Source organism: Trachypithecus francoisi, unplaced genomic scaffold (assembly GCF_009764315.1).
Source record: "Trachypithecus francoisi isolate TF-2019V2 unplaced genomic scaffold, Tfra_2.0 Lachesis_group0, whole genome shotgun sequence".
NCBI classification, from domain to species: Eukaryota; Metazoa; Chordata; class Mammalia; order Primates; family Cercopithecidae; genus Trachypithecus; species Trachypithecus francoisi.
In genome coordinates this window covers 190,770,413-190,796,950 of record NW_022681453.1, presented here as the reverse complement: position 1 = coordinate 190,796,950, position 26,538 = coordinate 190,770,413, and the positions used below count along the sequence as shown (strand labels likewise).

At 36.8% G+C, this 26,538-nt stretch overlaps 1 protein-coding gene across 3 annotated transcripts in view; it reads left to right on the top strand.

Moving 5' to 3' along the window:
- The window catches only part of FGF12 (fibroblast growth factor 12), a 591,075-nt gene extending 564,911 nt beyond the window's left edge, over positions 1–26,164 (top strand). For 2 of the 3 annotated variants that reach the window (XM_033213059.1, XM_033213058.1), the window contains exons 4-5: positions 7,094–7,292; positions 24,524–25,023. In XM_033213059.1, the coding sequence (XP_033068950.1) occupies positions 7,094–7,292; positions 24,524–24,642 (318 nt within the window). In that variant the 3' untranslated portion in view covers positions 24,643–25,023. Of the gene's footprint in view, positions 1–7,093; positions 7,293–24,523 lie in introns of all 3 variants that reach the window. The other variant, XM_033213060.1, reaches the window with a different exon arrangement.
- Positions 26,165–26,538: the final 374 nt, after the last annotated feature.

The following is a 26,538-nucleotide window of genomic DNA, read 5'->3' as shown; positions in this document are numbered from 1 at the left end:
GAAAGCTCATGGGAGCAGAAGCGGTTGTGAGTGAATCACATAACATTCTTTACCTTTCAAGAAATTTATTCTGAGCAGATGTCATACTAAAATGTAGAAGCCTTTAAAGTTACAATATCAAAGTCGTCTGTGAAAAGAAATAATCTCAGATAATTTTATAGACCTTTGTAGTTATCAAAGAGCTTTCATATCTGTTAAATAATTTGATCATTACAAGACCCTGAGTCTGTATAGTAAACGTATCTTCAGTGTACAGGGGAGGAAGTTGAGGCTCAGAGAGGTTAACTGGTGTGCTAAAGGTCAGGTAGAAAATTGTCAGTGAATGACAAATCAGAAATTTAGATAATCCAAATGATTTTCCAGAAAATCTTTACTGTTTATTTCTCCATGTGTCCTGGACGATTCTTTTTTCCTATTCTCTTCATTTGATGTCTTGATATAATTATTCTGTAGGACCTTGTAAGTGGTTACTTTTAACTTAGGCAGTTTTACAAACAATATTAGTAAACCAAACATGTAAGCATAAGCATTGTATAATATCATGGTCTGGAATAGAAAATAAGAAGGGGGATGTGTTAGTTGGCGACAGAATGGAAAATATGTTTTTCTTGAATAAGTTATGTGACCCACAATGTTATATTTTCATCTGGAACAAAATTTGCTTGCAACCTATAAGTGAATGGTTGTTATTTGTTATTAAAATGGCCATACATCATCAAGTAGGAAAAACTTGATATTGAAAGAAGGACAAAGATTTTGGGAAACAATGTTTGTCATTTTACTTAATCTTCAACACATTTTTAATGTGAGAATTATTGCTCCCAGTTTAATGTAATAGAAAAAGAGATTTTTAACAAAATTCAATAGCATGCCCAAGTTCACCCAGGTAAAGGGATTGAGTCAGTACTGTCAATCAGTTCTATCCCATCACGTAATCTTTGCTGTTTCCCTGACTTAAATTATTGCCACATTTATTTAAACAAGGATAAACTGGGTGCTGAATTGGTTGGTTTCATAAAAAACATTGAAGAGGATTATGTCCCTATGAACCAAAGCTCACATTTATCTACTATAGAAGCAAGAAAAACCATCATGCTTCAAGACAGAACACATTAAATACTAAAAGACATATCACATACTATGAGAAGCGAAAGGAAGGAAAGTTTGCTATAACCCAAAGAGACTTGAAAGAGCACCTATTATGGCTCCCTTTGATAGAGAAATAGAGAGAACAGCTTGAGCAGAGCACAGCTTGAGGGTTAGGAAGTGGGGGCATTGCAAGGAATTAGTGTGTGGTGAAAACAAAGTTGACAGTGGGAGTCAAACCTGAAAAGATACAGCATTTTATCCATATATTCATTCAAATCTCTAAATTTCTGTCTATTTATCCTTTATGATGTTTATATCTTAAGGGGAATTCCATTCAGATGGGGGAGTGGGAAAAGCCAAAGATGACACAGTTAGAGGCTAGCTAGAGAGGAAAGGACTTTTCCTGGGCAGTGGCAGACCCTAAGAAGCCGGAAACTGTAGAATTTCAGTTGTCTAAGTGCTGGGAGAAGAAGCAGGAAGAAATTCAGTGTTGGAGAGGAATCAAGGGAGAGTATGAAACTATGAAGTTGGGGTCAGGGAGAATTCAAGGGAGAGTAGGTTGGAATCCCGTGGGATGGGGAGAGACTAGAAGGGGTCCTGAGTGATCCATGTTGGGCTTATGTGGGGTTCCAGCATTCATTCATCATCTGGATTAAAATGAGTTGGAGATTTTAACTTTTGAGGCAAGGCTAGGGTGGACAGGTGTTTGGAATGTGAAAAAGAATTGGTCAAATATTGGCTTGATACCATGACAGAAAAAAAAACTCAGTTCTGCAAAGGCTGCTAAAAGAGGGAGCACTCTGGCTGAGCGCGGTGGCTCAAGTCTGTAATCCCAGCACTTTGGGAGGCCGAGACGGGCAGATCACGAGGTCAGGAGATCGAGACCATCCTGGCTAACACGGTGAAACCCCGTCTCTACTAAAAAATACAAAAACCTAGCCAGGCAAGGTGGCGGGTGCCAGTAGTCCCAGCTACTCCGGAGGCTGAGCCAGGAGAATGGCGTAAACCCGGGAGGCGGAGCTTGCAGTGAGCTGAGATCCGGCCACTGCACTCCAGCCCCCGGCAAGAGAGTGAGACCCCGTCTTAAAAAAAAAAAAAAAAGGAGAGAGCACTCAAAAATAATTTGAGAACACTATCAAAATATTCATTTTCTGCTGAAGTCAAAGTCAGTGTAAGTTGAAGAATGGACAGATTTTAAAATAATAATTTTGAAAAGTAGACCCATCATTTCACATATCTACACACGTGATATAGAATAGAACATAGGGGTGTTCCTAATTCAACAGATTTCTTTAAGTTTGCTCTGATGCCTGCATTGAATTGAGGGCTCAAGACTATAGGAAGAAGAAACACTCGTGAGATGCAACATGACTACTGGTTATTCTTACAAAAGAAACAAAATCCTCCTTATTATACTGATCATTTACTCTGCTTTCTATTATATGCACAGAATCAAAGTGGCTTAGGATTTTATCGCCTTTGACCCCAAGCCTGTCTGTTTCCATTATACATTAGATTTTTTGTCAGTCTGAACACGCATTTTATAACCACAGAACCCCTTCTGAATATATGTGATTGTCTAAGTCTTTACCAAAAGCTTTAGATTATTTTTTAAATGTCTATATATTTGTAACCTGCCTTAGCTACTCCTGTGGCACAGGTCCTGGATGTTGGATCGGATATAAACATGTGTGACAAAAGCAGAATTCAGTGCCTTGTTATAGAATTCATTGTATTTTTCCTGCTACGTGAAAACTCAATAATGATGAGTTGGAGGTTTTAAAATTCTAAACATTTATAATATGCGTCCATATGCATGCTTTTCCTTAAAATAACTCAATGTACAGTTGAAAATGTGAAATTCAGAGAGTTGTAATCACTTACCTAAAATCCACAGCTAATATGTGTGGAGCCAGAAGGAAAACCCTGATTGTTTTTTTACACCACATGTAGGGCTCTGATTTCTTATTACAAAAAAAAAAAAAGAGGTATAATAGCAAATATAATGTAAATTATTTGATGCCCAACTCCATATTGAAAGTGGAACTGCACATATATTGTGAAGGTTCTACTTAGAATGACTATCCAAGCTGGTTCAATGTCATTAAGATTTCCCTTCCAGTTTATAGGGTAGCCTGGCTGTGTCCACACAAGTGCCTGCAGCAAACTTCTGCCATATTTCCACCCGGAAATGTCTTGCCCTGCTCAGGTTTTAATAGCTGCCTCATTTTCAGATTCTGACTGCATAGCCCTGTTGGAATTATACTGAATGGAAAACTCCACTTGGCTTTTCATTGCTGATTAGGACCTGGTGCTGTGTAAGAAATCCCCCGTTTGTCAATGTAGTAGTCCAAAGCCCAGTTCCTACTTAATGCTGTTCCGGGTTCAGGACCCCAGGACTCCAGCTCCTGCGCAGTATCTCTGACTTTTACTGTTCCGGGAGGGAATTTTAAATGAGTAGGAAACAAACCTGAGAGTCATTATTTATTAAATGAGAGTGTTGTTTTTCTCATGTATAAATGACAATGTAGTAATTATACATCACTGATACGGTTTCTATAATAATGACTAAGGCTTGCTCAAATGAAGCTTGGAGTCAAAAGCAGGATTGCCTATGCAGTAGGAAAGCAAAGTGTGGCACTGGAAGAGGTACTGAACCAGCAGCAAGGAGCCCACTCTTCAACACAGGGTCTGGATCTGCCTCTAACTTCCTGTGACACTGGGGACAAATATTTCACTATCATGAACTTTCATTACCTTGTTAAATAAAGGCACCAAATTGTACTGTCACTAAGCAGCACTAAGCAGCTTTGTATCTATCTTCAAATTTACATGTTTCTGTGATGTACATTCATAAGAAGGTTTTATCACTATCTCCGTATATGACGATATGTACTTACAGAAAACAGGAATTATTTATTCCCTAACTTCTTTATAAAGTCTGAAATCTTACACGTAGAATGTATTGCTTGAACTTTCCGGAGTTCCTTAGCATAGCATCTAGGGTTAATACTATGTTTGTTAGTATTGGACTAGATCTAGGAAAAAAAAAAAAAAAAAGCTTTGGAATTACTTTAGTTTGTTTTTAAAAGAAAGTGAACCTAAATCTGTACCTAAATTTAAGCATTTTAATAGTACTTTATTAGTCCTAGAAGAAAACCGGAACTTAATATTATCATTTAAGTTGAATCTGAATTAATTTTATCCGTTTTACTTGGCAGTGATTAAACTCTGTCCTGGCAATATTGAGCCAAGGCCTTAGAAGAGCTGGTTTTCCTTCGCAGGGGTTATCACGTAGCCCTGTGCTGTCAGGCAAGGAATGTGCAATAGTTTCATTCCTCCCCTCACTTTCTTTAGTCACCTTATTTATCTGATTTTCTTTTATTTGAGATATCAGTTGAATGCCACGTAATTTACATTTTTAAAGTTTCTGCATGCTTTAGTGGTTTTTGGTACATTCGGAAAGTTTTGCAAACATCACCAGTATCTAATTCCAGAACATTTCATTCCTCCAACAGGCACTCCACCCGTATATCCATCTCACCTCCTTCCCCAACCATTGATACTCACTACTCTACTTACTATCTCTGGATTTGCTTATTCTGGACATTTCATATAAATGGAATCATACAACATGTGGCCTTTTGTGTCTGGCTCCTGGCACTTAACAGAATGTGTATGAGGTTCATCCTTGTTGCCACATAAATCAGCATTTCATTCTCCTTTATAATTGAATGATATTACAATTGCATTCTGTAGAACTATCACACTGTATTTATGCATTCATCAGTTGATAGATGTTTGGGTTGTTTCCACATTATGAAAGATGTCACTATGAACATTTGTGCACAAGTTTTTGTGCAGACATGTTTTCATTAATCTTAGAACTATACCTAAAAGTGGAATTGTTGGATTGTGTGGCAACTCTGTGTTTAACCTTTTGAGGCACTGCCAACCTATTTTCCACAGCTTCTGCATCATTTTACATTTCCACCAGCAATGTACGTGAGTTGCAGTTTTTCCACATCCTCACAAACACTTTATAATGTCCATTTTTAAATTATAGCCATTACAGTGGATGTGAAGTAGTATCTCATGGTCATTTGTTTCTTTGATTCTTAAGCTGGTAGTTCACTTACTTAAAACTGAAAGTACTCTAAGAAATCACATTTCAGTATTAATATAAAATAATATTAATTTATTGCTACTCTTATTATTTTAGTATCTACAATCACCTTTCTACTCCAATTTTCTCTGGGGAGTGTTTTCTTGGACTTTTTTTTGGGGGGGAGGGGTTTGGATCAATTTCATTCTGTCACCCAAGCTGGAGTATGGGGTGTAATCTCTGTTCACTGCAACATCCACCTCCCCGATTCAAGTCATCCTCCCACCTCAGCCTTCTGAGTAGCTGGAAATACAGGCGTCTGCCATCACACCCGGCTAATTTTTGCTTTTTTAGTAGAGATGGGGTTTCACCATGTTGGCCAGGCTAGTCTCGAACTCCTGACCTCAAATGATCTGCCTACCTCAACCTCCCAAAGTGCTGGCATTACAGAGGTAAGCTACTGCACCCCAGCCTACTCCAGTTTTCTTAGTCTCATTTTTCTTAGTCTGTAATGTTAGAACTATTCAAAAATAAGCTGGGTGCAGTGTACACACCTGTAGTTCCTGCTGCTTGGGAGGCTGATGTTGGAGGATCTTCTGGGCCCAGGAGTTTGAGGCCAGCCTAGGCAACATAGCAAGACCCATCTCTTACAAAAAAAAAAAAGGAAAAAAAAGGAGAGAAAAAGAGCACTCTCTACAAATGAGGAGATTAGCATGGGAGTATCACCTACGAGGACATGGTTTCAACCAACCCTACTCCTATATTCATTAATAACTTAATTTCAGGTTTGCTTGCATTAAATCATGGGAGTCTCACATTGAAATTCTTCCAGTACATGGAGAGGAAGATGATGACTATGGTGAATATTTCTGACATGTAGGACTCTTGTTTAATTGCAGCTGAAGAAGATGCAATAGCATTTGTTTTTCTTCTGCTTATCTCAGAAGGGGAGAAATTTCTTCCTTCCACAAAATAGATTTTGTTCATGTGACATGTTAAGATATGATTTTATTGTATTGATTTTTAAATCTCATCATAAGTCACTAAACAAGACTTAGGCAGAAAAGGTGAGCCTGAGAGGTGGTGATTATGAAGCAATAAATGCGAGCTCTGGCATTGACTCAGTAGTTTTTTAAATGTATATTTGAATTAATCATATAACCTTTTGTTTTTCTCACTTACCAAATGTTGGAGTTGAAGTACAGGATCTTACGGTTTCTTCTGAGACTAAAACTCTCATTCTGTGTTTCACTGAGGTCAATAGTAATAGGAATTACTGTTAGTAATTTTCTTCAATATAATAGTAAATTTTTTCTATTACTTATTCCTGGGCTTTTTACCTGAGATTTTGATTACTAAGGAAAAAAATGTTTTAAGGAAATTAAAGAGGAAGTTACTGACATTAGGAAAAGTGGTGATTTTACTGACCAAGCTGTGGTTGTGTAATATGTTTTTGTATATACAGAATAGTCTCTTCAAAGCACCTTGTGTGCCTGTGTTTGCTGTGGTTATATTTGATTTTGATTTCCAGGATAAATTTTTTTCCGTATTTACATGTTAAGGGCGAGTAAATGAAGAATGGCCAATCACTTTAGCTTACAAAGCATATTGCTAGGATCAGAGCGCAGACTTGGCCACAGTCCTGAATGATTTTCACCTAGCTTCAAGCCTGAGCAAATTGTTATCTCTGGGGTAAAGGTTGGCTGGAAAGGAAATCATGTTGTTTGATTTTGTGTGATGAATCTTTATAACCAAAGGCTAATAGAAACTATGTGTCATTGCCTTTCATTTGTTCTTAACAGAGGGCATGGATTTCAAGCTTATTGGATTTCAGCATTTGCTGATTCACCTTTAAATCATTTCTCTTTTTTGTGTCTTTTTTTTTTTTTTTTTCTACAGGATGTTTTCACTCCAGAATGCAAATTCAAGGAATCTGTGTTTGAAAACTACTATGTGATCTATTCTTCCACACTGTACCGCCAGCAAGAATCAGGCCGAGCTTGGTTTCTGGGACTCAATAAAGAAGGTCAAATTATGAAGGGGAACAGAGTGAAGAAAACCAAGCCCTCATCACATTTTGTACCGAAACCTATTGAAGGTATGAAACCAACTGTCTTTGTTGGATCCTTATTTGTGTGTTGACATCAATTCTGCTCCTTGCCCTTTTGCTCCAGAGAGTGTGCCTGGAATGTAACAGATCAGAAGAAAGATTCAAAACAACTATTCAGAAAACACAATAGTATCTTTCTTATTTATTTATTTATTTATTTATTTTTTGAGACGGAGTCTTGCTCTGTCGTCCAGGCTGTAATGCAATGGTGCAATCTCGGCCCACTGCAACCTCCGCCAGGATTCAAGCAATTCTCCTGCCTCAGCCTCCGTAGTAGCTGGGAATCTCTTCCTATTAAAAAAAAAAAAGAAAAAGGAAAATTCTATTACAAATACTTGGCACTTGAAAAAAATGCCTGAGTATAGAAGCTGGAAACATTTCGAAAGTAGAAAAGGAGTGGTAGTTACTATCTAGTATGTAATTTCCTCCTTTTCTAAGCCTAATAATTTAATTTCTCAAGATACACCCTTGAAAAACAAATGATAGTTTTGTATTTACGGTATTACATTGCATCCTTCTCAGGTGAGCTTATCACCTTTCCGCTCATAATCATTTAATACTCTTACTCTGCTCATTTATTTCAAACTGACCATTAGAATAAACCTTTTTTTTTCCCTGAGGAAGCCGATTTTTATCCTCATTTTATAGATGGAGAAAGGTAATTTAAAGTAATTAAGTAACCAGTCCAAGACTGCTTGCTAGATAACCAGGGCTAGATAAATACAGAACTGGGATTGCAGTCTAAGAACTCTAATGTCAATGCCTGTGTACGCCACCTCTGCAATGTATTGCCCTTCAATCTGAAGTAAGCCTAGGAATATGCAAATACTCAGAAAAGTCAGTGATAGCAAAGCAGAAGTGTTATACTATGATGCAGCTTGAATAGTAAACTAGTTTTAAACCATGCAAAATTGAGGCAGGTATACATGATATGATGAGAAACACTCATATTTGTAAACAATCAGATAAAGCAGCTAATGGAATGCCATATTCAAGCTAGCCAAGAAAGAATTAACAATGCATCACTTCTTTTCTGGTGAATTCTAACAAGTTTTATTTCCTACTCAGTAAAAAAATTTGGACCAGACGATTCCCAAAGTTCTCTGGCAATGACATTGTATGGCAGTCTTTATAAGCCCTTTACTGTAAAACCATGTTCTTTTATTGAACCTAGCATAGAATCTACATGTAAAAATGGTCGAAATATATTTTGTTTATTGTATTATTGAATAAACAAGTTAGAGCTTTATGAGCTATTTCCATTATTTGTGATTTTTTTTTTTAAATGAGGGAATAGGATGAAAGGCATCCTAGCTATAACTTACCTTTAAATAGATTTTAGGCCAGACACGGCGGCTCACACTTGTATTCCTAGCAATTTGGGAAGTCGAGGCGGGTGAATCACTTGAGGCCAGGAGTTCAAGGCCAGCCTGGCCAACATGACGAAACCTCGTCACTACTAAAAAATACGAAAATTAGCCGGTATGGTGGTACACACCTGTAATCCCCACTACTTGGGAGGCTGAGGCAGGAGAATCCCTTTCAACCCAGGGAGGCGGATTTTGCCCGGAGTTGAGATTGTGCCACTGCACTCCAGCCTCAGCAACAGAGAAAGACTCTGTCCCAAAAATAAGTGAATAAATAAATAAATAAAGTTTTTGATAATATTTTTCCATAGGGCGGGTACTACGCACATAACTAGATGACACTTCTAGGAAACGATTAGAAAATGATAGCTCCATAAGAGACTAGCTACCTTGCTGCTAATAGGTTCACCAAAAAAATTATTGACTATTTTATTTGTAATGTTTAAAGGCGTTTTTGTAACCCTGTAAGCCCAGTGCTAATACTGTCAGCATCCTAACAGAATCCAGACTGCACGGTAAATGAGCCCTTCCTTTGTGAAGGGAATTGACCTCTGATGGAGGAAAAGCCAAAGTAGGTTTTTTTTTGGTTTTGGGTTTTGCTTTTTTGTTTGTTTGTTTGTTTGTTTGTTTACTGCTTATTTGTTTTTCAGATATGTCTGCCTTTATACCAGTCCTGCTGGTATTTTCTCCTGAATGTCAGGATTCCCAAAATTAAGCTCTGCCAGTTTGAGGGTGGTTAAGTCCTACACTGATAACACAATAATAATTACCCACCAGCCCATTTCCCTTCACTCTTTCACATCTCATCCTGTGTTTAGAGAACAGGAGTGTTAATGAGGGGTTTCAGGGTCACCTATTCTGATAGACTGACTTGATATTTAAGCACATTACTATGTACATTGCACATAAACCTCTACTTACACGGATCCCCTCCCCTGGCATTTTGGACAACAGCACAGGCTTCCTGATTCTCAATTCTGCCCTTTCAGAGTGTTGTTCAAAGCACAGATAAGTAACTCCCCCAGATGTAAAGTGTTTTAGTGGTGACCTCCCCCTTTAGCATTAGATACAGCAGCCAAATACTCTGACAAAGAACAAAATACAGTCTCCTCCTTTTCTCCTCCCTCCTCCTTCAAGAAGCACATTACTCAGCTCCTGCAGGTGACTAAGTATTCAGGATCTGGTTCTTACCTTCCAAAAAAAAAAAAAAATCTGTGTACTTTGCAAAGATTTAAGCTTCAAGAACTGAGTCCTGGAGAGATAAATATATCTGCAAATAAGATCACTAAGGATCAATTGAGAGCCATCTGTAGAGAAGTATTAAACTTGGAATAAAGGAATATTGATTTATTTCTCCCCATTTATTTTGTAGTGGGGAGACAGTGCTAACACGCACACACACACACATACGCACACACACTTGGGCATATACATGTTATCCATTTTCTTTGTTAGAACTGGTACTTTAAGCTCATAGAATCTGATTTAAGTCTCAGAAGAATGTAAACTGCTGTTTCCCAAACATCAGTATCCGAACCATCTGTAGTGTTCTTAGAAGCTAACAGATTCTCAAACCAAATCTCCAAAGTGATCTGATGTTTTAAACCTAGGTATGACCTAGGACTCTATAGGTTTAAAACCCTGTCCGGGTGATTTCTGATGGCATTGAGTTTGAGATGCGGTGTTCTGAATTTGCTGTTTCTAAGCTCCTTTTGGTCAAATCTGGCCATGGATGATTTAAATGTATTCATATTATTGTGATCAATATATTGGACTAAATCTAACGTAATATAAATTGTCTCTTTGACATGAAATTTAGTATAGTATGTATGTTACATTTTTACATTCCCTACTACTATTAAGACAGGTATATTTTAGTGCGGGGTTAAATTACTATATGAAGTTAGTAGAGGTAGTACCAATTATTTTATTGAAGTGACCTCCTAGAGCAACCCAATGGAAATCAAGTAACCAAGAATACAGAAGTGTCTCATTCTTTGGGTCAAAATGTGGCAATGATTTGCTAAGCAATTTTTGTTTGAATGAAAGCAAGTGTATTAGAGAAGTCAAGAAACAGAATGGCTACTCCATAGGCAGAGCAGCCTTGCTAAGTCATTTTGAGAAAATAATTTATCTCCTTCCACCTCAGTCATCTCTGAAGATAAGTCTATTATAAATTCCACCTGCTTCAAAGGAATAATATGAAAATTAGACATTGTAGAAAGTTGGATTTCTCAAGAGAATTCCGTCAGATGAAACATGAAGTGCCTTTTTCATTTTATCTTAGAAAACGGACATTGTCTTATTGTGTTTTGTATTGGAAAAATGCTGTGAGATGTGGCATTGCATGAGAAATTAAAGGCAATGAAAATGGAATCTGGAAGGAAAATAATAATCCCTTCAAAACTACATAATAAGACACCAAGGAACAGAGCAAATCAGGAGTTCTGATGTTATAAAGCTCCAACTGGTAGGACACTAATGCCAAATTTGGTATTTTTATTTCAATAAACTGGAAATAGAAATAAATGCCTTGGTTCTCTTTTGGACCCAACCATACTAAAAGACAAAAGCAGAAAGATGGAGCCAAAAAGAACCTCTCTGCCAGTAATTGTTTTAATTACAGAAAGGATAATAGCTGCAACTCTTTCTTTTGCGTTTTGGATTTCTGCCAGCCTGTGATACTCCTGCAAACCATTGTAACTTTTTCAAACTAGCTTTTTCTGGTTTTTGAATGTAGTCTTTAATACAACCCTCCTACCTCTTCCCCACACATTCTTCCTCTTTCTCTCTCTCTGTTCCTCATGCAGATATTGTTTTTTCTTTCTTTCTAAATGAACATATAGATGCTTTTGTTCACAACATCTCTTAACTCATTATAGTAAACATGTATAGCACAGTGAATGAATTTCTAAGGCAATGCATTTCTTCCAAACCAGCACTTAAAATTCTCCTACAGTTCCAAAAGGATTGCATGTAACATTAATTAAGGTGTGAAATTGCTTTATTTAAATTACCCACACCCTTCTATGATCTGCTATTAAGACAATTAAATATCTTCAATGGTGCATTAACTAACACAGCAGTCTAACCTTTTAGCTTCTTGGAAATTACAGAGGACCAAGGAAAATTCAATTAAATTCGTAGTAATAAAATGATTCATCATATTTAACTTGTCTTTGATGGTAACTAGTAGTCGATGGGGGTTCTTTTTAGAGTTTAAATTTTTAGTTTTATTAAAAACAGAAGTTAAATTGTTTTTATTTGGAAAACAGAATTTGTCAGAACAACTACAGTGTTCCCACACGCAGACTGTTCAACTCTCCACTACAGAGAGACATTGACACTGAAAAATTAATACCTGCTACTCCTCATTACTATTAGTACTCTCAAATTTCAAAGGATCTGTCAAGAATACAGCAACAATATAAAGTGATGATTAGTAGCAGCTATATATACTACCTTATATTCCATTTGAATGGCATATTGTCATTTCAACATGCTTTCTGAACCAGAGTATCATTTAATAGCCACTAAATCATTGGAAGTATGAAGGTTAAGACTTACTATTCCTGTTTTACACACGAGGAAGATGTCATTTCTAGAGGTTAACTCACTCAAGTGTATACAGTTAGAAAGAAGCAAAACCAGAACTGTTACCTTGTAACTTCAGATGTCATGCTTTTCCTACTATAAACGTGATGTGATGTGATTGTGTGTGTGTATGTAAATAGGCGTTGTCATTCCTTAAAGTCATTCAGTTTAGTGACTTAATCAGTTGTGTCTGTGTGCATGTATTTGTGTGTAACTTCTTATGAATTAGAATCTGCAGACGTAAGACATAGATACAAATATGTATTCTTAGAAGACCCAGGTATATCTCATGGAAGAAGTAAGGACAGCAACTCTACAAGTTGAGTGTGCATCAGAATTACCTAGAGAGCCCACTAAAGCATAGATTGCTAGGCTCCATCTCCTGAATTCTTAATTCTGTGGGTTTGAGTTGGCCAAATAATTTGCATTTCTTAACGTTGTTGCTGTTGGTGGTTGTGATTAGGGGTTATGCCTTGAGAATCACTAAGTTTGGGGAACCATCTGATGCAATGATCCTCAGAATCTCTTTCCTTTCTAGACTCTGTAATGTACCATATATACAAGGAAAGGTAAGGGTGGTCGTCAACTTTCTTGGTTTATTTTCTTTTTCATTTATTTTTCTTATTTCTGTGAAGATGAGGCTTATTATTTGATTATTCAAATATCACTGAACTAAAGGAGCTTGATAAATATTGTCCACCGTATAGTATTCCTTGCTCCCTTTGTGTCAAAGTCATCTATTTTGTGTTTATATTGGTCAATTTCAGGGAACTCAGCCCAAGTTTAGGACCTTAGAGAAAGTAAAGATTCACTGACTTTAAAGGTAAAAGAAAAATCAACTTTACTCCAACCAAAGACTTGTTCAGTTAGTCACTGTAGCATAGCAGAGAGGAATATTCATTTGGAAAATAACTATGAAACATCTACTAATAGCATCTTTCACTGTACTAATGGGGACGCAGCAGTACTCAAGGAAAGACAATTTTGACTTGATAGTGTTTATGTCTGAAAATGTGTAAAAAATACACAATTAAAAATAAGCAGGCATTTTAACACATCACTAGAGATTAGTTCCAAGAGAAAAAAAAGGGACTATGTTTAAAAGGATGATGAAGGTAAACTTTTTAGGGAAGATGACATAAATGACATTTGAACAGTAATCTGAATGAAATTTAGCAGTAAACCGTGCAAAGATGTGGTACAAGGTTTTTGCAGGCAAAACTGACAGATTCCAAAGGCCGCTATAGAATCTGAGCATGTCTAATAATGAGCAAGAAAGCCAATGTGACTAAAATGGATTGATTAAAGAAATGGAAGGTAGAAGATGAACTTAGAGGGAAAGCAAAGACCGTATAATTTGAGGGCTTATAACCACCTTTAGGACTTTAGATTTTATGGTTAATGTGATATGGATTCATTATAGATTTTGAGCAGAATTGTAGAGAAATCAGCCAGGATCTTAAGCAAGATAATATCAGCTTGGACTCTAGGGTTTTATAACTAGAGGTAGAGAGAATGACTTTGAATTCATTTTGAAGTTAAACCTGAAAGAGCATGCTAATGGATTGGATGTAGGTTGTTAGAGAAAGAGAGAAATCAGAGATGACTTTTAGGTGTTAGGCATGATCAACTGGGTGAATAATGGGTCTGTGTGCTGAAATGTGTACACACACACACACACACACACACTACTTAAATATGACATTTTAAAAATCACTTCTAATCCCCTAGTACTAGTTATTACAACTCAGACACTACTGACATTTTGGGACTTTGGGTTGTAGAATTCCTTGTTGTGAGGCACGTCCCTGTGCATTGGAAGATAGTTAGCAACATCGATAGCCTCTATGTTCAGGATACCAATAGCAAATCATCCTCTCTAGTGGTGACAGACGCGTCTCAGATATTACCAAAGATGCGCTGAAGGCAGATTCAGCACCGCTTGACAACCGCTGGCCTAGGTTCTATGACTACTTTTCACATGGGGAGACTGTCTTGTTTGGAAAAATTATTCCCTTGTGTGGAACTTTCTCACATTATAGAATATTAGTAATACCACCCTGACCCTCATCACTATAGTTGTGACAAGAAATGGGGAAAATACTTCCCTGGTTTCTTCATACTGCTAAGAAAATGAATATAGCTGCTGGCTTACTCCTGGGGAACACTAACATTTATTGCAAAAGGAGGCTCCTGCAAAGGAGAATAAAATAGAGTAGCCAGTGATTTAGCAGAAAAACTAGGCTATTTTGATTGATGTTCAAGAAGCCAAGTGAAAACATCTTGTCAAAAAGGAGGAAATAATTAACTGTATCCAACACTGCTGGAGTGTCTAGCAAGTTACTAAATGAGAATTGATCATTGCTTTTGTAACTTGTGGTCAGTAGTGATGTGACATGAGTGATTTCAGTGAAATGGAAAAAAGTCTGACTGGAAAGAATTAAATAATAACTGGAGGCAAAGAAAAGAAGAAGGTAATACTGAATATTAAAGTTCTTTTGAGAACTTCTGCTATAAAAAGGAAGTAGAGAAATGAGGAGGGAGTTGGTGAGAAACATGATAGTTACATAGTAGGGTTATTTGTTTTTAAAGCTATTTCATATATTTATATACTGATGGGAACAATCTGGGATAAGCCGAAATTGGGATTACAGGAGAGAGAGACACCAAAGAACACTGAGTAAAAGGGCTGGGATTGAGTGCACCGTGGCGCTCTAGATTTAGATACGAACGGGACAGTGCAAGCATTTTAACAAGCAGGAGTCAGAACATGTGAGGGCAGATGTGCATAGGTTGGTAATTGTTTGCCATGGAAACATTTCTCATCTGATTCTCCTTTCTAAGTGAAATACAAAGTCAGATAGTATATTGTCCTGGAAAATAAAGAAAGAGGAAGAATTAGAAGGAGAGAGGGAGAAAGAAAGAAAAAGAAAGGAAGGAAGGAAGGAGAAACAAAGAAAGGAGGAAGAAAGAAAGGAGAGAAAGAAAGGAGAACGAGAAGAAAAAGAAGAGAGAAAGCAGAAAGAAGAAAAAAAGAAAAGAGAGAGAGAAAGAAAAGAGAAGAATGAGAAGAGAAAGAAGAAAGAAAGGAGGGAAGAAAGAAAGAAGGAAAGAGAGAGAGAAAGAAAGAGAAAGAAAGAAAGAAAGAAAGAAAGAAAGAAAGGGAAAGAAAGAAAAGAAAGGAAGGAAGGAAGGAAGGAAGGAAGGAAGGAAGGAAAGAAAGAAAGAAAAGAAAAGAGAGAGAGAGAGAAAGAGAAAGAAAGAAAGAAAGAAAGAAAAGAGAGAGAGAGAGAGAGAAAGAGAAAGAGAAAGAAAAAAAGAAAGAAAGAAAGAAAAAGAAGGAAGGAAAGAAAAGAAAGAAAGAAAGAAAAGAAAGGAAGGAAGGAAGGAAAGGAAGAAGGAAGGAAAGAAGAAAGAAAAGAGAGAGAGAGAGAAAGAAAAGAAAAGAAAGGAGAGAGAGAGAAAGAGAAAGAAAAGAAAGAAAGAAAGAAAGAAAGAAAGAAAGAAAGAAAGAAAGAAAGAAAAGAATGAAATGAAAAGCAGGCAGGCCTATTTCCTGAGTCTGTGGAGGGGCTGAGGGGGTATTGGAAGCTTGAGGTGCAAGGAGCAGGTGTGAAATAAGTCACTGAGAAGAATGAGAGAGTGGATTGACCAGAAAGATGTAGTAGAATTCCAGAAAGTGTTGTGTACCGCCATGAGGTTTGGGGTCAAGATTTTGACTTAAGACCAGTCAACACAGTTTTATGTTTTTCATCGTATTTAGACATACTCTAAATATGGCTATCAGCTTAGAGCAGGGGCACCAGGGTTAATCTCACATGGATGTTAAAGCTGACTGCCCTGTATTGCTGTATTACTTTGGACAAGCTACCCTCTTTGTTTTTCAGTTTACTCAACTGCAAAACAGGCCACTAAAAGTATCTGTTTTTAGGGTCATTTAAAAAACTGTTTGTATGTATAATGTGCAGGCATATAGTAAGTGCTCAGTTAATGTTAGATATTATTATGAGGATGGCTACTGCTTAATAAGAGAGTACCTATAGGATGGCACTTGGCACCTGGTTTATTATAGCTGTGTGCTTTATAAATAACAGCAATGCCCAAGATTTTACTTTTTTCATACTTTTAAGACAGTCATTGTTTCACTGTAATTTTTTCAGAAGAAATTTATAACTAAAATAGAAGGTATTGTTGAATGCTGAAAGTTGTAAGTAGGGAAATCTGAGCCACCATGATGGCCAGGAAAGCCTGCATATTCTGATAACTGCATTCGCAACACAGGCACCAGTGAAAAGAATATAATAGAAAAATATCAAATAGAAAGCTTGCCCTGGAAAAAATCCATACCTAATCCTACAAAGAGAAAATGGATTTTTTTTGACAATACTTCAAAGCTCAGTGATATATATTTCACATTTCTCTTTTCTAAAAGCGTAATTGTTCGCTTTAAAATGAAGCAAGAGCTAAATAAATAGAACAAATACCGTATATCCTCACAAAGTCAATATATTATGGTCTGGTTCTGAGCAAGTATTGCATGTTATTTGTATTACCAGAACTGCAGGGCTTTCTGTGGCTGCAAGGTCAGTGCGTGCTCGGACAGCTGTTAAAATCAAAACCTTCGCTGTGCTGGGTCACCTGGTAACCACTGTCTATCTCCCAAGTGCATTCTGCTGCCATTCAAGGGTTAAACTGGCCATCCCTAGTAAACACTGTGCTTTACAGTAGCACATCCTGTGAGCTGGGGTATTGGAAACCCTCGCTTGTCCTTGTGTCTAAAAATAAGGAGGAACGCTCTCGAACCAAATCTCTACCTTATTTTCACTCAGAAAGCTGGGTTGAATCTCTCCGTTTCAATCTACGATAGCTCTAGAAAAGTCAAAGGCATGAATAGAAAGAAACATTAAGAAGAAGGAAGAAGATTGAAATGTAAATCAGAATAGAGGAAAAATAAGAAGAAAAGAAGTGAAATAAGACTGTGCTTTGATTTGAAGAAAGAGTACTGAAGAACCAAAAGGAAATGCTTTCTCTTCAAAACATTATCTCATTTTACCATTTGTCCAAAACTATTACGATGACACATGGGTTAGAGGAACAATGATATTTTATCTCAGAAATACCCTGCGGTGGGGGGAAGCAAATATTTATTTTCCTACTCTATGTACTTGACAAATGAGTAGAAACAGGGCAAGCAGCTTGATCAAGGACAACCCAGAAAAGCCAGATGAAAGCGAAATAACGTTGTTTATCATACAGGCCTGGCATCTTTAGGACACTGAACATTCTTGAAATTTGGGTACTGAAAGTGTGTTGGAAAAATAGTATCAAGTGCAATCAGAAAGAAACAAAGTTTAAAATCAGTCTTATGTTAAGTACTATCTATAATATCATACCTGCTGAAAATAAACTCTGTATCACAAGTGTAGCCCCGAGGTCCTGAGTGAGACACGTTAACTAGTAACATCCCACATTGTCTAAATTAGAGGATTTGTTTCCAATTTCATATGGGAAGTGCCCCTGAATCTGTGTTTTTGTGAAACGTGATTGGGGAACTGGGAAGACAAGAACGATAGGGAGTTTCTACTTGTTTGTTTTGTTTTTGCGTTATTTCCAGTCTAGAAATAACTGCTTATCATAAGAACTAAAATATCAAGTTTTGTTCTCATAGTTTAGGTAGGCTCCAATGCATAACACAGTGGAAACAGGAAAAAATTTTCAGAAAAAAAAAGAGATTTTAAAAAAATTCTAGCACCTCCTAAAGCACAGTAGATCTATTCCTGGTGAAATAATATTCCTCATTATAACAGAAAGAGATGGAAAAAGTCCCTCTTGAAATACATTGCACTTTGAGCTACTACAAATCAGGGGACTAGGAATCTTTCCAGTTGATAATAAGGATCTGATTATTAGGAGAAGAGAGCCTTAATCTGGCATAGGATAAGAATAATTTGAGAGCTACAGTTTAAGAGTTGTAGAATTTATGTAGCTATTGAAGATCAGAGCCTAGACAGTTCTCTGAACATACTTGGTAAAGGTTTCCGCTCATTGCTTAATAGTATGTGATTAGAAATTAATAGAACTCCAAATTCTAGTACTGATATTTATATATGATCATGAATAAATTTTACTATAAGGTACATGTGATTCCCATTTTCTATATGATATTAGTAATTCTTCATACTTGTTCATAGCCAAAAGGCCAGAAGCAATGATATTAGTAATTCTTAATTTATTTTTTGTTTGTTTAGGCTTCTTAAGTTATGCTCCCCCTAAAACAAAAGAACATGTTTTAGCATGCCCAAATGAACCCCACCTTTCAATTGCATTCAGAATTATGGTACTTGGAAGGGGTATATTAGATAGGCCTTATACACGTAATGGGTCTTCAACTAGATTTATTCCTACCAAACTGTGATTGTGTTTGCAAAGCACCAGAACAACTCATAAAAGTTTCAGGCCGGGCGCGGTGGCTCAAGCCTGTAATCCCAGCACTTTGGGAGGCCGAGACGGGCGGATCACGAGGTCAGCAGATCGAGACCATCATGGCTAACATGGTGAAACCTCGTCTCTACTAAAAACTACAAAAAACTAGCCGGGCGAGGTGGCGGCGCCTGTAGTCCCAGCTACTCGGGAGGCTGAGGCAGGAGAATGGCGTGAAGCCGGTAGGTGGAGCTTGCAGTGAGCTGAGATGCGGCCACTGCCCTCCAGCCTGGGCGACAGAGCGAGACTCCGTCTCAAAAAAAAAAAAAAAAAAAAAAAGTGTCAAATGCTGCCAGCCATTCCTTACAGAGTTCATTCAATGAGATTCAGTTTGAATGATTTTTCTTGACTATACTGACTAGTTGTATCCATATCATGTAAACATAGACATTTTTCTACATAAAGGAATTAATAGATTTTTATTTATACACTCATGTCTGATGGACATTAAATCTTCATTTACTATCGTATCACTTAATTAACTACGTATATTAACTCTTCATTTACCATCATATTGAAGCTGATATATATGATGGTCATGGTTTAAATTTTCTGGTCTGGAATTCAGCAAGGTCTGACACCAACTAGCCTTATCCTTCTTATTCGTCATCACCTCCCTGTTTTACCCAGTCTGGTAGTGTTTATTTTTGCACTTACAGCACATCTGAATTAGGACTAGCTACATTGTATGTGCTTAGTGGCCACATATGGCTAAATGGATGCTATACTAGGCAGCACAGTCCTAGAATATTTTCATCAGATTCCTCTATCCTTTTCCTCACCCTGTATCTCCTCAGTTATATCTCAACTCTCTCTTCCTTAATACAGTTCTAAAACTAAGGTTTTTGATTTTTGGGGAATTGCTGGTTCTTCCTATGCAAATAGAACACCTCTGGCTTTAATAGTCACTTCTTATACCTTATACTCAGGACAGTTCAGGACAAGTTGTTTGTGTGTTTGCTTTTTATTTGTGGTAAAATATGATCATACAAAATTTACCATTTTAATCATTTTTAAGTATATATTTCATTGCCGTTAAGTACATTCACATTGTTGTGCAAACATCACCATCATCCAACTCCAGAACTTTTTCATCTTCCCCAGCTGAAACTCTGTACTCATTAAACATGAAATCCCCATTCTCCCCCAGCCCCTGGCAAATACTGTTCTATTTTCTGCCTCTGTGAACTTGACTACTCTAGGTATCTCACAGAAGTGGAATTACGCGATATTTGGCCCCTGGTAACTGGCTTATTTCACCTAGCACAATTTCTTCAAGGTTCGTTCATGTTGTGGTATTTGTCAGAATTTTGTTTTTAAGGCTGAATAATATTTCATTACATGATAGGCCTCATTATATTTACCCATTCATTTGTCAATGGACATTTTGGTGCTTCCATCTTTTGGCTAGAGCGAATAATCCTACGGACATGGATGTACAGATAGATGCTGGGGTCCCTGCTTTCATTTATTTTGAATGTATACCTACAGGTGGAATTGATGGATCATATGGTACATCCATATTTAATTTTTTGAGGCATCACCATTTCATTTTCCACAGTGGCTGCACCAATTTACACTGAAGTAGAAATGCTTAAGGGTTTCAATTTCTCCACATACTCACCAACTCTTGTTGCTTTCTTTTTTGATTTTTTTATAACAGCCGTACATTTTCTTTTATTACCATTTCTGAATGACTTTAGGAATATTTAGTGAAGTTAAGGCCAACTTAAATCTTGATTAACATACAGACATAAGAATTCAAACACTGATATGTCAGTCATTTTACATTGTTTATTGAATAAATTATGGTATTTCTGATTTTATTCAAAACTCTTAACTAGGACCTTGAAACTCTACACATTCATCCTGGCCCTGCCACTACTCACTATCCAACTTTATGGAAGTGGCTTAATTTCTTTTTTTTTTTTGAGACGGAGTCTCGCTCTGCCGCCCAGGCTGGAGTGCTGTGGCCGGATCTCAGCTCACTGCAAGCTCCGCCTCCCGGGTTCACGCCATTCTCCTGCCTCAGCCTCCCGAGTAGCTGGGACTACAGGCGCCCGCCACCTCGTCCAGCTAGTTTTTTGTATTTTTTAGTAGAGACAGGGTTTCACTGTGTTAGCCAGGATGGTCTCCATCTCCTGACCTCGTGATCTGTCCATCTCGGCCTCCCAAAGTGCTGGGATTACAGGCTTGAGCCACCGCGCCCGGCCAATTTCTTTTATATTTAAAAAATGGGGGTGATAATTTCTCACCTACTATATTCACTGGGTTATTATAATTGTAAGATTTAGTTAATCAATTTAAAATTGCTTGGAATACTCTGAAATGACAGATTTATTCAAGGACTTATCATTGAGGCTGCTATATACATCATGGTGATTTTCGTTTACATTTTGCACATGTAATCCACTTTAGAGAACACTGACGCCTTGTTTTCTCCCTCAGTTTTGTTTCATTATTTACCATGTACATTCAGAATAGCAGTCATTAAGTGTAATGCAACTATGGATGGTAGTAAGGCAGTTATATTACTGAAGGCAGGTACTTTATTCTTTCTTGGCTTTCTAATTGGATTATGGTCTTTTAATTACATTGTAATTCAGAAATTTGATTGAGACTTATTCCTCTTTATTTGTCAGCTTCTTAAATCAGATGTATTACTGAATCCTAGGTCCTGTAAATAACAATGAAAATTAATGCTCAAGAAATTACATTTAATCTATTGCTTTGACCAAGGTTTTGCTCTCTGTACTTGTATTTGCATGCAATTTCTAGAATAACTTCAGTTTGCATTCTCTGAACGTCTTTTTATTTTGGCTAACAGAAGTATAGAAATTCAAATACCTATTTGATTTATTGAGAAGGAGGGCAGTTTTCATCAGTGAACTGGAAAACCTACCCTTTACTTGTCATTTTCTAACTGGGACATGAACTAGATTTTCAAAACCCTTAATTTTATTACTCCATTTAGTGCAAAGATTGGGAAATTAGAAATTGAGTTGTATGAGAAAAAGAGCAAATTTTACATCTTGCGGCGGCACTGGTGAGTTTGGGTCTTTTTGAAACACTGTATATTTTCAGATGTCAATTTGTAATACCTCTCAATATAAGGATGGCCAGCAGGGTTAAATTACTGGAAAAGTTATCTGCAGCAGTAATTATAATAGTAACATTGTGTGCTGACACAAATGAAGCATTTTATGTGCAGGTGAGAAATAGAAAAAAAAAGATACAAGTGAATGTTTTGGGTTGAATCTGTGGCATAAGAAAACTAAAAAGGAAATTGCAACTCTAAGAAACTCAGCTCAAAAAATGATAAAAATGGCCAGGCGCGGTGGCTCATGTCTGTAATCCCAGCACTTTGGGAGGCCGAGACGGGCAGATCACGAGGTCAGCAGATAGAGACCATCCTGGCTAACACGGGGAAACCCTGTCTCTACTAAAAAATACAAAAAATACTAAAAACTACAAAAAACTAGCCGGGCGAGGTGGCGGGCGCCTGTAGTCCCAGCTACTCAGGAGGCTGAGGCAGGAGAATGGCGTAAACCCGGGAGGCGGAGCTTGCAGTGAGCCGAGATCCGGCCACCGCACTCCAGCCCGGGCGACAGAGCGAGACTGTCTCAAAAAAAGAAAAGAAAAGAAAAGAAAAAAAATACACACTTTAATGAAAATTAGAAAATGTATTCCTCAAGTATCCCCAAATGAAGCTTAAGAATTTGCAGGTCAAAATATATTATTTTTTAGAAAGGAGATTTTTGTAAATTCTTTGAGATTCTGATATAGCAATCTGTGGTGCGGCCTGCAGATGTTTGAGTTTTCAGGTGACAGAGTTGGGAAGACCTATTTTATGGTATCATATGAATAGCGTTCCAGCTGAATCACTTCGTTGCTTCTTAATGTCCCCTCTGCATTGAGCAGTTATATGTAAATGGTTGTATTTTGCACAAATAAAAAACTATACTTTAATTTTGGAGTTTTTAATTTTTTTTATAACAGAAAGAGAGGTAAGAGCCATCGGACTTAGGGAACTTCAAGATTCTGGCAAGATTTTCCATAAGGATCTTCTATTTGTGGAAACAAAAAAAGAAGAAGAAAGACAAACTTGAACGACTTACTTGTATCATTTGAAAATTATATGATCTACTCTCTGAGCTGGTTTCCTCTGTATACTCTGTTACTTCAGCCAAAGGCATTTAGTCCTTTGGGGATGCTGGAAGAGCCATCCGTGCAGTAATTGAAATACTTTAAAATCTCATGAAAATATATGTGGCTCATTTGCGTAACAGCCTTAGCACACATATTTTATACATGTATTTTCTGCTGTTCAGAGTGTAGTCTGGGTTTTATCAGCATCAACATCACCTGAGATCTTATTGAAAATGGAGACTCTCAAGCTCACTACAATCCTTCTGATTCATAATCTGCATTTTAACAATATTCCTAGGTGATTCGCATGTACAGTAACATTTAAGAAGTTCTATAATTGAATACATTGGAAGAAATCTGTCTCCTCACCAGTCTCAGGAGACTCTCACTTGTACTCTAAATTCTGTTTTAGTCTAGTTTTGGATTTAGAATACTTTCAGCCAGAACAATTTATTTCTATATTCTCTGAAGATCTGTTATTCAAAATGCTCACAAAGAAATCAGCTCCTTACGTTTCATAAACATTTTTTGGTACTTGCTATAAGCAAGGCATTTAATCTTCATAAACATGCTATTTTTCATTTATGAAAATGTGTCCGACTTAACAAGGCTAGTAGATGGCTGAGTCTGGGTGTGGATCCAGGTAGCGTGGTTCCCAAATCGGTAACCACTCAAAGTTCAAGGGAGGAGGCTATTTGATGTTGGAAGTAACATTCAAATTATTAAACCTTTGTAATGATGATTCAATACGTGGAGATATCTGTTTGTTCCTAAGCCGAGGATAAAACTAACTCCTGATATTTTCATGAGACATATCATATACTCTTATCTAGTCACATTTCTCTATTTCACAACAATATAATGAAGCTGAATTCATGTGTTTTGTAGGAATAACTATAATTTGAAAGCATTGTTCTTCCTAAACAGTTATCTAGGAATAGCCGTGATGGCTCACAGATGACTGAACTTTACAGCCAGACAAAACAATAGAGAAGAAAAGAACTGTTTATATAGATGTGAACTGAAGTCTCGTGCTTGCACGATCACATTCCCTATTGATGAACAAGTAAAAAGTCACGGACTGTGTTTGTTACTTTGGGCAGATCTAGGGCAGTCGGGAAATTGCTGCTTCTTTTTCCCTTTTCTTTGTCCTCCCTTATTTTTTTACATAGGATGCCCTGGAAATGGCAATACATATTTTGGTTTGATACAGCATCATATTTCCTATGGTAGGGTAAAGATTAGGAACACGTAAATAAAGACTTTTTGCCGACCCAAATTAGACTGCAGACTAAGGACCAAAAAGTGGAATATTTCCCATGCCTCCTCTGACTCTGGATGAAAATCCTGTTTTCTAGGTTAGGAAACTGTAAAGATTCAAGCCTTGTCTATGAGAGAACAGAAACAACTTAAATGTCTATAGTTCAAGAAAAGTTTAAAAGGTTATGACTGAAAGAACTGGAAGAGAATTATGTGTATCCACTGAATGTATTATCAAGTTAAAACTGTTTTTTATAATGGGAAGAACAGCTTGTGATGAGAGGGAAGAATATTGTAAAATCAAATTTGAAAAGCTTATTGAAGCAAATGTATGTCCACTATCGTAAGTGTTGTTATTTTGCCTTTCAGTGTGTATGTACAGAGAACCATCACTACATGAAATTGGAGAGAAACAAGGGCGTTCAAGGAAAAGTTCTGGAACACCAACCATGAATGGAGGCAAAGTTGTGAATCAAGATTCAACATAGCTGAGAACTCTCCCCTGCTTCCCTCTCTCATCCCTTCCCCTTCTCTTCCTTCCCATTTACCCATTTCCTTCCAGTAAATCCACCCAAGGAGAGGAAAATAAAATGACAACGCAAGACCTAGTGGCTAAGATTCTGCACTCAAAATCTTCCTTTGTGTAGGACAAGAAAATTGAACCAAAGCTTGCTTGTTGCAATGTGGTAGAAATTCACATGCACAAAGTGTAACACACTTAAAAGCAAAGGAAAAAATAAAATCAGAACTCCACAAACATTAAATTAAACTGTATTGTTATGCATAGAAGGCTAATTGTAATGAAGACATTAATAAAGATGAAATAAAGTTATTACTTTAAAGGCAAGGGTTTTGGAGAACTGAACTCACAAACTGATGTTATATACTAAATAGTTTAAACTCATGATAATGCTGCGATGTGTGGTTTTGCTTGATTTTGTATTTTATTTGGGCATCTGGAATTGACACACCATTACATTCTGTTTGCAGGATTTTTTTGTAACCATGAAATTGAACATTTCCAAATTATAAACTATTCTAATACCTATAAAATATATAGCCAGGAACCATTTATCATCAAGAAAAGAGTAAGAAATTATTTTTGAGATGTAATTTAAGATTGTCTTATGTAAAAGGAACGTCTTGTATTGAATCGAATAGCCTTAACGAATTTAATTATTTCGTAAAAATAATTGCAAATTATCCTAGAGTATAATATTTTTATCAAAGATATTATTTCAGAAGTTTTTTGTTTTTTGGTTTTTGGTTTTTGGTTTTTTTCAGTAATTTAGGAAAAAAGTTACTGTTCTAATGCTGAAGTGACTTTTGGGAATTCTTTGCCAGTGCCATGTCTAGGTGGTAAGGTGTAAGTTACTTGCTCTTAGCATTTGGTCTGATTTGTAGCTTTGTGGACACCTTTGAGTATAAGTGCATGTTCTAGAAAGCTTTGTATCCTGTCTTGCAGCAGGAAAGAACGAAGAGGGGTTTTACATAAGGAAATAAGTCCTAGGAAATTAGTCAATGCAAATCGCATTTGCCTTTGTACCTTACCACAGTCTTATATTGTTTTCTAAACTCTGCCATGAAATTTGGAGACATGACTGTGAAATTCCTAACTTACTATCTTATGAAGCCAGTAGCTAATTTGTTGCTATATATATAGATATATATACACACACACACACACACACATATATCCTCATTTACAAGTCCAGTTTGCAATTCGTTTGTTTCCTAGAACACAGAAAGGTACCAGTAATACACTAAACTTTCAAGGGGTGTAGAGAAATAATATGGAATTAGCAGCTATGACTCCAACAGACAGGATTGTGTGAGCAACTTAAAGTAGCAAAAATGAACTCAGTGTAAGAGAAGGCACATACATAGTTAAGAATACTAAAGTATTTTTAAAAATCAAGGAAGCAATAAATGTTATATAATTTGCATTGGAATAAATAGATCTATTTAGTCCTACAAATCAGGAGTGGTGTAGAGACATCCAAATTTAAAGAAAAAAACCACACAAAACAGAATGTTAAAAAATGTATGCAGATTTATGGATATTACCAATGAGAAGACATAGCATGTAACTTCTCCTATATCTCTACTGTCCAGCATGTATTGTTCCAAATACGACTCCCTAAATATATACACTTTGCAGAAGCTCTAGACCCTCACCTCAAACCTTGCCATTGGTTGCCGTATTTCAAGGTCAACATAGTTTCCCTCACTTTACACAATCATTATTCTTCAATAGTGGATCATATCCTTCACCAGGTATCCTATTTATATTATCTAGAGGTTAGCAGAAAATGAAATGAAGGAATTTACCTAAGCAGTTGAGAAGAACAAATGTTACGCATCTAGGCAAAGATTTTGAAGAT